This window comes from Budorcas taxicolor, chromosome Y, assembly GCF_023091745.1.
Source record: "Budorcas taxicolor isolate Tak-1 chromosome Y, Takin1.1, whole genome shotgun sequence".
NCBI lineage: Eukaryota > Metazoa > Chordata > Mammalia > Artiodactyla > Bovidae > Budorcas > Budorcas taxicolor.
Genome location: NC_068936.1, coordinates 8982133 through 8995089, shown reverse-complemented (window position 1 = coordinate 8995089; position 12957 = coordinate 8982133). Strand labels below are relative to the sequence as shown.

The following is a 12957-nucleotide window of genomic DNA, read 5'->3' as shown; positions in this document are numbered from 1 at the left end:
GAAGGATAACTCTATGACCTGATAATTACTGAAATACAGGAGACAATTCCTGCACATCAGACTGTGTCAAGAAAGACTGAAACTCAATTAGTTTGATACAATGGGAAATTACACACGCCAAGAATTAGCTGTTAACGCTACTACATTTGTGTCCAAGGCAAGATAAGATACAAAACTGAAATCTTCACATGTTCAACTAGGGTAAGACACATGTAACTGGAAAATATAAGGAAGAGTTCTAAAAAGGGTTTAATCACCCTGGACTATTTTTATCCGCCATATTTACTATTCTTGGACAACTCCATTGTAGCTTAAGGGTAAGAGAACTCAATTTAGCCCAATTCAAAAGCTGAACAGATTTCCTGTGTTTGATCCTTTGCAGTTAAAACTATGGGTCCAGCACAAATCAAAGTGGACGTCAAGGCTCTCTTTCCTTTGGGAATTTTAACTTGCTTTGCTACTGTGTCTGACACAGATATGCCTACCTCATTGGGACTACAGGCCAGCCAACTGGCAAAGGGGACGCAATGAATCAAATTCCCCTTTTGATCACTCAACAGGAGGTCCACAGGCACCAGGTCTCATTCTATTAACTATCTCTGCTTCTCCAACTGCAGTCAGTGATACACAGGGCCTGCTTGATGCTTGCAAGGGTCTCTCACCAAACACAGGCATTTTAACCGTTGGCTTCCTTGAGATGTCCCTGGGCTAGGTAAACGCACTCTGAGACAGTGTTCCTTCTACCTTGGCTCTATGCCTGGAGTGAATGTATGCCTCTTCCTCAGCTGGGACAAGAAGCCACAGCTCTTCACTGATTAAATCCCGTGTCTGGTCCAAACTCACATCATAGCTTCTCCATCAACTTCTCCACTGCACACTTTCAGAGCCAGGTTATCTTCGATCAGCCCAAGAGGCACTTCAGAGAGTGACATTCAAATCTGGCTATATAGCTGATACTGAGAACTTCAAGGCATGAAAACAGTTGAAAATTACGTTGCTAAAACACTCTACAGATTATATGTATACTAGAGCTTTCAAACTTACAAGTAACATCAGCTACCGAAATAGGTTCTTACTTTTCCTTTCTCCACTTCTCTCATTCTCTCTCTCTCACACACACGTGCACACAATCTTTTTACATGTTAAGACAATTATATGAAAAACAGATAATAGATTTTTAAATAACATCTCAATACGCAGATCAAACGAAATTGTACTTCCTGTATTTAAAACAAAATCACATAAATTACCCATCGGTTTCCCTATATTTGATATTATTGAATAATGCTATAATTTGATCTTTTGGGTTTTAATGGGGTTTTTAACTTTGACTGAAATACTTGCTTCAGACTTACTGAAAGCAGAATTAACTTTTTTCTTCTTTTTTTGACCTCCTACTTTTAGATTTGGGGGGTGATGATTCAAAATCAGATGTGTTCACAGTAATGGATGCTACTTCCACCAATCCTGGTTGAAGGGGTTCCAGTGATACCTGAATAACAATTTTTGTTTCAGGAGACAATCCTTCTAGCTGCTTAGGCTTCTTAAACATTTGATGACACTGGGTCTTGTGCTCCCTTTCCTCTTTGGAACTTAAAAACTGTAGCCGACATTTGGAACACTGGCGAAAACTCTTTTCCCAGTGCCCTCTATGATGATGTCCGTAGGCTGTTGCAGTTTTAAAAATTTTGAGACAAAACAGGCAAAGTAAATTCTTAGTGTCACCATGGTATGCTCTGAAATGTGCATCCACATCTGCAAAAAATGATGATCTGTAACTGCAAACCTGGCATACATAGGGCATTTCACCAGGCTTATGATTGTCTTTCATGTGCTCTAAGAGAACCTGATCTGTCTCAAAGGACAACTCACAGATGCGACAGACTGCGGAGGGCTCCTGGGGAGTGTGGACACTTTCAATGTGACACTGCATCTGGAAGGGAGTAGGAAACTGGCGGAGGCAGTGCCGGCAGGTGGTGTGGGTTTTCCAGCTGTCACCTCTCTGCCTCTCAAGTTCCAAATGGTGCTTCATGTGATTCATAAACTTGACATTTTTTAGAACTTTCAAGCAGCTGAGGCATTTAAACGCTGTGTGGGTCTTCGGTTCTGGCTGCCCAACTCCTATATGCTCTCCATAGTAGAAGTCACCAAGTAACACAGTCAGCTTTCCTTCTGTGGGATCACCAATTTTGTCTGGACTTGCTAAACTTGGAAAATCAGTTTTTGTCAGTCCATTTTCCCCTAAAGGTCTTACAGGCTTGCAATGAACACTGTCCTTTGGAAAAGGTGTTGGACAAGGTTCTCCATTCTGAACATGGCTTAGTGAGGTATGGACACGGTCCGGTGTGCTTTGCTGAGTGGTCACTGTATGAAAAATACCTGAAGGGGAAAAACCTAAAGAATGTTCCCCTATAATGCCATCACTGAGCTTAGGCCTTTTGGGATTTCTGCTATTTGTTTCACAAGTGGAAAGTACCTTTGAGACATGAGGACTTTTATTCATATCTCCTGCAGAAACCGCTCTTTCTGCTGGATGCTGCAATGAACTTGTGAAGGTAATCAAAGAAGAACATGACTCCTTTGAAAAGCAATTCGGCACTCTTTGTGGTGAAATATTTTTATAATCAGCTTGAGACGGAGGTTCAATAATAATAGGACTATCTGTTGATCTTGATTCAGAGTCAGAAACTGGCAAGACAGCCTTTGCTTCTGATGTAGGAGTCACATGACTAGCTGGCTGTAATTTGTCAGCGTTACCTTTCCTGAAGTGACCATACCTTTTTCTCCTTGAACAAGAACCTGGGGTATCTCTGCTCAGTACGTTTGAAACGACTGGTTTTGAAGCTGAGCTCATCCCAACAAAGATCACGTCAGCATCTTCATTTACATGTTCCACTCCGACCAAGATCACTTCATCATCATCATCATCATCTGCTTGTTTGGTTTCTCCCTCCCTTTTCCGTACTTCTGGCTCTTGTTCTTCTTCACGTAACATACATGGTAGTTCCATATTTTGAGTACTTTTTTATTCTTAGAGGGTGCGGCCACAAGTCCCAGGGCTTCCTTTATACAAACTGCCACCTAAGTATAAACATACTACATATTAGTTAAGTACAGAAAAATGGGCTATTTGATTATCTCCAAAACTCTAGAGTAGTTTTAAACATCCTTATCTTACAGACAAAGACACTGAGTGTCAACGAGACTCAGTGACAGCTGAAAAACCTATGACTACAAGTCTACATGGCTCTAGAATCATAAGCTTTGTCCCATGTTCACTTTAACCTCTTCTATTTAAAAAAATAAAGAAAAAAAAAAAAACAAAAACCCACCACGACTGATCATTAGGTGAAATCACATGTAAAGGACGAGTATTTTTACAAAAGCACTGTTGTACAGCGTTCAGAAACATGGACTTTGGAGTCAAAGAAGATTAAGTTGGAATTCTAAGTTAACCACACACCAGTTGCATCTTCTTGGGCAAATTTATAACTTTTAAAGGTGTTTCTGTCTCTTAAAGACAAACATGCTTATTTCTTAGACTTAAGGTTACCAGCTCTTTTTAAAAGGCATCGGCTATTCAAGGGCATCTTGTTTTGTAGTAAAATTTGAAGAAAATGTATCTTAAATGCACATTACACCTGATTCACAAATTCTAATTTCATAAATGTTTACAAAGAAAATAGGTAGCAAATTCAAAGTATAATCTATCTATACCTAGTTAACAAACAGCATAATTCAATGTCAAGCACTTAACACAGGCCTAGGAAATTGAGAATGAGCTCTCTTTGATAATCTCACCCCAATTCCACACCGATATATCCTAAATTTCTCCCTCTAATCCTGGCTAAACTTAAATCCAACAATGCTTCATCCTTCACGCCACAGGTCTCTTCCCCACATAGCAGGCAAAGTGATGCCAGTATTTCTCTCATACCAATATCAGACAGAGGCATCACACACACACACCTTGATATCCCTTACGAATACAGGTGAAAGAGTCCTCAACAAAATACTGGCAAACGAAATCCAACAACATATAAAAAAGACTGTATACCATGATCACATGGGATTTAGGGAGGTATGCAAAGTTGCTTCATTATATGAAAGTCACTCAACATTATGCCATTTTAAAACAATGAAACAAATAACACATCTGCCTGAAGAAAAAGCATTTCCCTGAATCTAGCACCTTTTCAGAACCAGGCTTAAAAGAACACTTAATAATTAAGAACAGAAGAGAACTTTCTCAATCAAAGGGCACCTGTAAAAAGACCCACAGCTAACATCACACTTAATAATGAAAAACTGAAAGCGTTCCCTCTAAGACTGGGAACAACACAAGGAAGTCTATTACACACTTTGGCTCAACATTATACTGGCAGTTCTATAACCAGAGCAATCAGGTAACAAAAGAGAAATGTTGCTGTTGTTTAAAAAAAAAAAAAAGACAAGAAAAAACAAAAACAAAAAACAGCCTTCAGAATGGAAAGGAAACAGTCAAAGTATATTGGAGATAACATACTTTTGTATATAGAAAATCTTGAAGAAAACACAAGTATCAGAATTAATATAAAGCTTGCAGAATAGAAGACAAATATTTTAAAAGTCAACCACATTTTATACAGTAGCAACACATGTTGTTAAGTAAATACTTGAATCTACACTAGCATTAAAAAGAATACTTAGGAAGTCAGAAAGAGAAAGACAATATATTCTTTGGAATGGCTGAGTAATACTCCATTGTGTATATGTACCACAGCTTTCTGATCCATTTATCTGTTGATGGACATCTAGGTTGTTCCATGTCCTGGCTATTATAAACAGTGCTGCGATGAACACTGGGGTCCATGTGTCTCTTTCAGTTCTGGTTTCCTCAGTGTGTATGCCCAGCAGTGGGATTGCTGGCTCATACGGCAGTTCTATTTGCAATTTTTTAGGGAATCTCCACACTCTTCTCCATACTGGCTGTACTAGATTGCATTCCCACCAACAGGGTAAGAGGGTTCCCTTTTCTCCACACCCTCTCCAGCATTTATTGCTGGCAGACTTTGTATGAATCAATTCTAATGGGATGGATGAAACTGGAGCCGATTATACACAGTGAAGTAAGCCAGAAAGAAAAACACCAATACAGTATACTAACACATATATATGGAATTTAGAAAGATGGTAATGATAACCCTGTATGAGAGACAGCAGAAGAGACACAGATGTATAGAACGCACTTTTGGACTCCGAGGGGGAAGGAGAGGGTGGGATAATTTGGGAGAATGGCACTGAAATATGTACACTATCATGTAAGATAGTCGCCAGTCTATGTTCCATGCAGGATACAGGATGCTTGGGGCTGGTGCACAGGGATGATCCAGACAGATGATATGGGGTGGGAGGTGGGAGGAGAACAGGATTGGGAACTCGTGTACACCCGTGGCGGACTCATGTCAATGTATGGCAAAACCAATACAGTGTTGTAAAATAAAATAAAGTAAAAATAAAAATTAAAAAAAAAAAAGAGAAAGACAAATCTCGTATGGTATCACTTACATGGACTCTAAAATATGACACAAATGAACTTATCTATGAAACACAAACAGACTCACAGACAGAGAGAGCAGACTATGTGATTCCCAAGAGGGGAAAAGTGGGGCAGGCATAGATTGGGAGCTGGTGATTAGCAGATGCAAACTGTAATATATACAATAGACAAACAAGATCGTACTGGATAGCACAAGGAACTATATTCATAATTTGTGAAAAACAATAATGGAAAAGGGCATGAAAAAAATTGTGTGTGCATATACACACACAATTTACATATGAAGGAAAGGAAAGGACAACTGTTGGCAAGCACGTACAGAAACTGGATCCCTGTGTGTTATGGACAGATTTTAAAATGGTGCAACTGCTACAGAAAACAGTTTAAAGGCTCCTCGAAAAATTAAAAATCTGGAGCTGACACACGATTCAGCAATTCCACTTCAGGATATAAATTCAAAAGAAGTTAACATGGGGTCTTGGGATATCTGCACAGCCGTGCTCACAGCAGCACGAAGCACAACAACTAAGAGGTGGAACCATCGAAATGTCCATCAAATGTCATAGATACATACAATGAAATACTATTTAGCCATATAAAGAAAATTCTGTCACATGCTACAACATGCATGATCATTTCAGATATCAAGCCAAATGAAATAAGCCAGTCATACAAAAAGACAAATACTGTAAGTTTCTACTTGTATGAAATAGCTAACACAGTCAAGCAATCGAGAGGAAACAAAAAAGAACGACGGAGTCCACGGTCTAGGTCAACAGGCAAGAAAAGAGCAGTTGCTGTTTAATGGGACAAGTGATGGGCACAGAGTTTCGATTTTGCAAGATGTAAAGGTGTAGAGATCTGTTTCATAACAATGTGATAAGGAAGTCCCTGGTAGTTCAGAGGTTAGGACTCCACAGTTTCCTATCAGGGGCCTGGGTATGATCCTCAACCAGGGAACTGTCATTCAAGCTGCATAGCACAGCTAAAACAATGACAACGACAACAAAACAACACTGTGACTATGTGTGTGTATATGTGTTAGTCACTCTGGTGTGCCCGACTTTGCATCCCCATGGACGAAAGCTCACCAGGTTCCCTTCTCCATCGGATTTGCGGATTTGCAGTGGCTTGCCATTTCTTTCTCCAAAAGGCTGATGAAAGTGTGTGAAATACTTAGCATGCAAAAATGGTTAAACTGGTAAAAATTTAAGTTAGATGTTTTCTACAACAATTAAAAAAAGAAAAGCTTTTAACAACCAGGAAAAGAATTTGAATAGACATTTCCGACTCTTTGCAACCCCATGGACTGTAGCCTATCAGGCTCCTCCGTTCATGGGATTTTCCAGGCAACAGTGCTGGAGTGGATTACCATTTCCTGCTCAAGGCGATCTTCCCGACCCAGGAATTGATCCCAGGTCTCCTACATTGCAGGCAGACACTTTCCCTTCGGAGCCACCAGGGAAGCCCCTAGCAAAATGTAAAGCAGTCTCACTGAGATACTACTTCACACCCATACTACTTCACACCCAATCAAAATGACGAATAATAACAAGTGCTGCAGAGGACGTGGAGAAAAGGAATCTTCAGATATTGTTGAGGTAATTGCTGTAAAATGGTACCACCACTCTTGCAGAAGTGGTTTGTCAGTACCTCAAAAATTAAATATAGAGGAGCCATATGATCCAGGAATTTCCCTCTTTTGTACATATCCACAAACACTGAAAATGTTCAGTCCATGCAAAATCAGTGTTCACAGCAACATTATTCACTATAGCCACAAAGAGTACACCATCCACGTATTACCCAACATTGACGAATGGATAAACAAACTGTGGTATATGCTCAAAACGGACTGCATGGAAGCCATTTACCATATGCAGCCATAAAAATAAAACAAAAACATTCACTGCTATACAGCCATGAAATGGAGGAATCTTGAAAGTACACAAACGAGGGGACTTTCCTGGAGATCCAGTGTTTAAGACTCTCCACAGGTGCCATCCCTGGGCTGGGAACTAAGATCCCACATGCCACAGAGCTAAATAAATAAATATTGAAAAAGAAAATATGACATCTGAATCAAGCCAGACACAAAGGTCACACTTTGTATGTGGGAGAACTGTAGGTGGAAGAGAAGCAGGAAAGAGAAGCACTCTGTAATCCAAGTGAAACATTTTTTTCAGGGAGGAGGAAATGAGCTAGTCTGATAAAGGATGCCAATAAAGTAAATAAGATAACAACTAAAAATTGACCACGGAGTTAAACATTTGAAATTCACCTGTGGCCTTGACAAGAGCGGCTTTAAAGGAAAATGAGAGAACTCGAGATAACAAAGCCTAGGAACAACTCTGCAGAGGTCTATAATAAGCAAACATGAAAAAAAAGCAGCAGAAGCAGGATGTGTCACCAAAAGATGGATTTTTAACGACAGGTCACATTATAGTCAGTCTGTTTGCTGATGGGAACCATCCAGAGAAACAGAAAACTTAATCCGGGACAAAGAGGAGACTTGCTAGAAGATCAAGAAATGAGTAGGTCTAGAACTGAGTACATCAAGAATTGAGTAGATCAAGCCAGAGAGCACACAAGCTGGAGAAGGCAATGGAAACCCACACCAGTACTCTTGCCTGGAAACTCCCACAGATGGAGGAGCCTGGTAGGCCGCAGTCCATGGGGTTTCGAAGGGTCGGACACGCCTGAGCGGCTTCAGTCTCATGCACTGGAGAAGGAAATGGCAACCCACTCCAGCGTTCTTGCCTGGAGAATCCCAGAAAAGGGGGAGCCTTGTGGGCTGCTGTCCATGAGACCGCACAGTCGGACACGACTCAAGCGGCTTAGCAGCAGTAGCGGCACACAAGAAGGGTACACAAGCCAAATAATTTGCTCACATTGACAGAGCTGAGGTCATATGAAACAAAAGGCTGGCATGGTGGATTAATGGGTACGGTAACCAGCCTTCAAGTGAATCGAATCTCCTGATATTCCCACCGCTGCGTAGTTCTCTCTCAATCTATCACAGGGTTGACCTGGGAGACTAAGCAAATACACAAGTGAAGATGTGTAACATCTGAAAGAAGACTCTGCACTTTATCATGGGTGCAAGTGCTTTCCTGAATCACTCATTCTGAGAAAAGACAGCAGCCTCCACAAGAGAAGCCCCTTGGAGAGGCCCACAGAAGGAGGAACTGAGGCTTCATGAGTACAGCCAAGTGAGAGAGCGTAGATTCAACAAGCTAAGTCTTCAGAGGTGGCCAAGCCAGACAAAAGCTTGACTACTACCTCAGGAGAGATCCTAGGCCAAGAGATAACAAGTGTGAAGTTCTTTCAAACTATTCAATTTTGAGATCGTATGTACAACACAAACATTTCAAGTTATAATACCATTCACATCATACTTACACACAGAAGAGTTCTCCTATAAATATAGCAAAAATTAAAAAAACACAGACACACAGACACACAGACACAGACACAGACACACACACACACACAGACACACACACACACACACACACACACACACACCAATCCAAAGCACCGAAACACAGGAGTTGCCTGGCAGTCCAGTGGTTTGGTTAGGACTCAGTTCTCTCACTGCCAGGATCCTGTGTTCGATCCCTGGTTGGGGAACGAATATCCTATGAAGCCACATGTTGTGACCAAAACAAAACATGCTGTGAAGTTCAAAGCTGTACCAGCAAGATAAGTATACAACACAGCTGTAGGCACAAGTTGCTGGGCATAGGGCTTCCTATGATCTTGTTTACTCGCATGAAATGAACTCAGATGGTGCCTCACCCCCATCCAGTGGAGTTCACTTACTTGATGAAAAAAAGCCCTTAAGGATACAGAAATGAGCAAGTAATCTCACGTGAACATGTTAAATCACAGGACATTGTCTCTGAATGAACCACTTGATTCATTTATTCATTTGGCCATGCTGTTTGGCTTGTGGGGTCCCAGTTCCCTGACCAGAGATTGAATCCAGACCACTGCAGTGAAAGCCCAGAATCCTAATCACCAGGCCACCAGGGAACCCCCACACCTGCACTGCTTTGCTTTCCTAGCTAAAACCTTAGGATATGTGCATTGCCCCATTTTAGCCTCACCAAGTGGTAGGAGTCAGCTCTACACAGCTTAAGACCCATGGTGCTCTTACTTTTTTTCTTTCAAGAAGGCAGGAGAAAGCAAGTCACCCTGCCTGTTTTTAAGCTTGCCACTCAGAAAGCTGCAAACCTGAAACCATGACTGCCCTGAAGTCAGCACCCGCAATCAGGGTCAGGTAATCCCCAATCAGGAATACTCTCTCTCAACACCAACGTGTCAGCCGATGAATGAAAGGAGAAAAACGGAAAGTAAGAAAGCCACAACTTTGTCCCTTATTGTAAAGATGTCTGTCACCTTACCTCAGGGGCCCACTGAAATCCTGAGCGCTTGAGACCTACCAGGCAGCAAACGGTCACATCCTGGGGACAAGCAGAAGAAAAGCTCAGGGTGAGTCACCTGTTCCGGGAACATTCTATCCCCCCAGGCCCTACCTGGTCCTACCCTACGGATGCTGACCAGGTGTCTCACACTCAACCAGACCAAGTGATTGAACTCCTTTGCCCTGAGCTTCTTCCTCCCACCTCCCTTCTCTCAGTAACAAACAAACAAATACCTCATCTGCCAACTTCCCGAACCAAAGGCCTGAATCTCGGGGCCCCCAAGGACGGGGCAGCCCTGGAGTCCGAGGAGAGGCAAGAGGAAACAGGAAAACGACCAAAGCACCAGGGCAGTGAAGAGGCCACTAGATCGATCTTTTTTCTTCTTTTTTTTTTTGCTGCGCCCACCTGACTGTGCCTGGGTGCAGAACCGGCTTGGGCCGTGAAGATTTGTGCATGTGTGTTTAAATACATTAGGTTCCACAGGAGAGCTGGGCGTGGTGCCGGGGGCCAGGGGCCCAAGAGGCCCTTTCCGCGAGCTGGCTTGTCCCACCCCCTGGGCAGGAAAGCTGCTGGAGAGCAGAGCCCGCCCAGACTAGAGAGGGGAGAGGGTGAAAGGAGCCTGAGGCCTGTGGGTCCTGCCGCACGCTCCCTCCTGAGGGCCCGCAGGCCCTCACCAGCCGCCCCGCCGAGCAAGGCCTTGTGCGAGTGGGGACCCGAGAAACCCTCCCTTTAGCCGCCAGGCACCGCTTGGGCTGAACCACGCTCCAGTCCTTACCGGTCCCCGTTGATGGAGGAGACAGAACTGCCTGCGGCTCACCTGCCCTAGGCAGTTCCCAGATTGAGCCTGAGGAGGCGAGCCTGAGGCGATGAGGCCTCCTCAGGTCTGGGGCGCCGCCTCAGCTCCCCCTACAGGCGTGCGGGCTGCCCCCGATGATTGGCTGCCAGGTGTCGGCGCCTGCAACCTGATTGGCCGCGACGCCGAGTTGGGCGCATGCGCGGGCGATAAGCCCTCCCCCCGCCCCTTCACCCCGTAAAAGCACCCGCTGGAGGCGTGGTCAGCCTGAATGTGAATCTCAAGGGTCTTGGGTCAAGATTGCTCAGCTCACCAAACGCGAAGAAAGAAAAAACAGATGGCACAGTCGCCAGGGCACAGGGCTGAGAACGGCCTCCGAGTCTACCAGGGGAGTCCAGTGATGGTGTCCAGCACTCACAGCCCAGATCTTGACGCCCCTCCTCTTGGAATTACATTTCAATCAAGGCAGGGCAGCCTGCCCCTGTTTTTGCACTGTCTATTGTGAGCTGAGAATGAGCTTTACTTCTTCTTCTTCTTCTTCTTTTTTAATTTTAGAGCTTTACACTTTTAATGGCTGAGGAAAACCGAAAGAATTTTATTTTCTCACGTGGAAATTGTGTGAAACTCAGTTTTCGGAGTTCTTAAAGTTGGAACAGGGACTTGCCAGCTTCTTTGGTTATTCTCTATGCCTGAAAACTTAATTAATCGTCAATGATCATATTCGCAAAGCCTAAATTATTTCTGTTTTGGCTCTTTACAGAGTGTTTTTTAAATGCCCTGTTCAGCTGGAAGTCTCCTAGTAGTCATATGGGAGAATAAAGTTTTGGTTTTGTGACAATATTTTCTTGTCTATTATATTCATTTTTCATTCTTTACTAATTTCATTCCTTCATATCGCTAAAAGTTTCCTTTAATGGAAGCAATGAAATAACATCAAATAAAATACCTCTGTTGGTAGTTTTCACAGGTAACATGTTAGAACGTATATGCTCAACTAAAAATATGTTGTGTATATACAGTAAATACCACTTTAAGTAGCTTCAGAACTTGTATCTGGTTTCAAGTTACTAGGAAGGTTTGTTAAACATCCAATATTCTAACCTCCAGCTGTTCTCAACTTCAAAAAGATAAAACTTTTTCAATAATTTGTTACCTCAAGTTTCAACTCCGTTTGAGCCACATATATGAACACGCTTTCTAGGTCACATGATTTAATCTGACATATTGCCGATAAGTGAAAATTTTGGAATACCTTACGCAAAAGAGAGATGTTGTTTTCTTCTTCCAGAAAGACAGGTAGTGAAGCCGATCTTTGAACGGTTTGTCGGTTTTTATTAAATCCATAAAGATTAAGCTGTCGAATTAAACTTTTCGTGCTCTTGGTTTCAAATATTCTGAAAGGCTCCTTTCTTTCCAAGACTTCTTTCCTAAAGAGTTCTTCACTGATCACTCTACATGTGCCTGTCTCATCCCACCAAATAGACTCAAACTGATCACTTTCAACTATATTCCAAAGCTTTTGTGGAAATGTGAGTGAAAGAAAATCATTCACATCATCTGTTTCAGAGACAGAATATGTGTAGTGTGGCCTTTTGATCACAAGATCCTCAGACAAAGCCTGAAAAGCACATTCTTCACTCATAGATCTCAAAACTGAGTCCCCAGGTGTATAATCATACCAATAAGATCTAATGGAGGTTTCTGAACCAGTGGATTCATCTTTAGGAGGTCCATCTTGAATTTCTGAAGAAATATGTGCCATCTCAGGGAAAGCTTTCTTCAGATAATTTTCTCATTTGTCTGCTTTTACACAATGCAACTTCAAATGATGTTTGGCTGGCCTACAGAGAGAAACTCTCTGGACAAGCACAGAGGTCCTCCCAGTCAAACAGCTGTGACATCACAAAATCACTGGTCTCCTAGCAATCGAAGGTTGGTTGTGACATGACAAAGTCACTGGTCTCCTAGCAATTGAAGGGTAATGTTCAACCAAGTGTTTACTTCAGCATCAACTTCAAATACAGACTGCTGACAGAAATAGTAACCAAAACCATGAAGCATGCAAAATCTCATTACTAAAGTTGTTGGCTTTTTTTTGGTTCCTGTGTTTGGGATGGCCTTTCTCTTTCTGGCAGTTTGTGGTTCCTCTTTATTGTGGAGGTTCCTCCCTGTGGCTGGGGTTGGACGAGTGGCTT

At 42.5% G+C, this 12957-nt stretch overlaps 1 protein-coding gene and 1 pseudogene across 1 annotated transcript; both read right to left on the bottom strand.

Moving 5' to 3' along the window:
• Window positions 1-1721: 1721 nt before the first annotated feature.
• On the bottom strand, window positions 1722-3010 carry LOC128071064 (zinc finger protein 280B-like; annotated as a pseudogene).
• A 9007-nt stretch (window positions 3011-12017) lies between these two features.
• On the bottom strand, window positions 12018-12524 carry LOC128070999 (heat shock transcription factor, Y-linked-like; the record flags this gene model as incomplete). Its single annotated transcript, XM_052663996.1, has 1 exon — window positions 12018-12524. A coding segment is annotated over exon 1 (507 nt), but the record flags the coding sequence as incomplete, so codon positions are not given.
• Window positions 12525-12957: the final 433 nt, after the last annotated feature.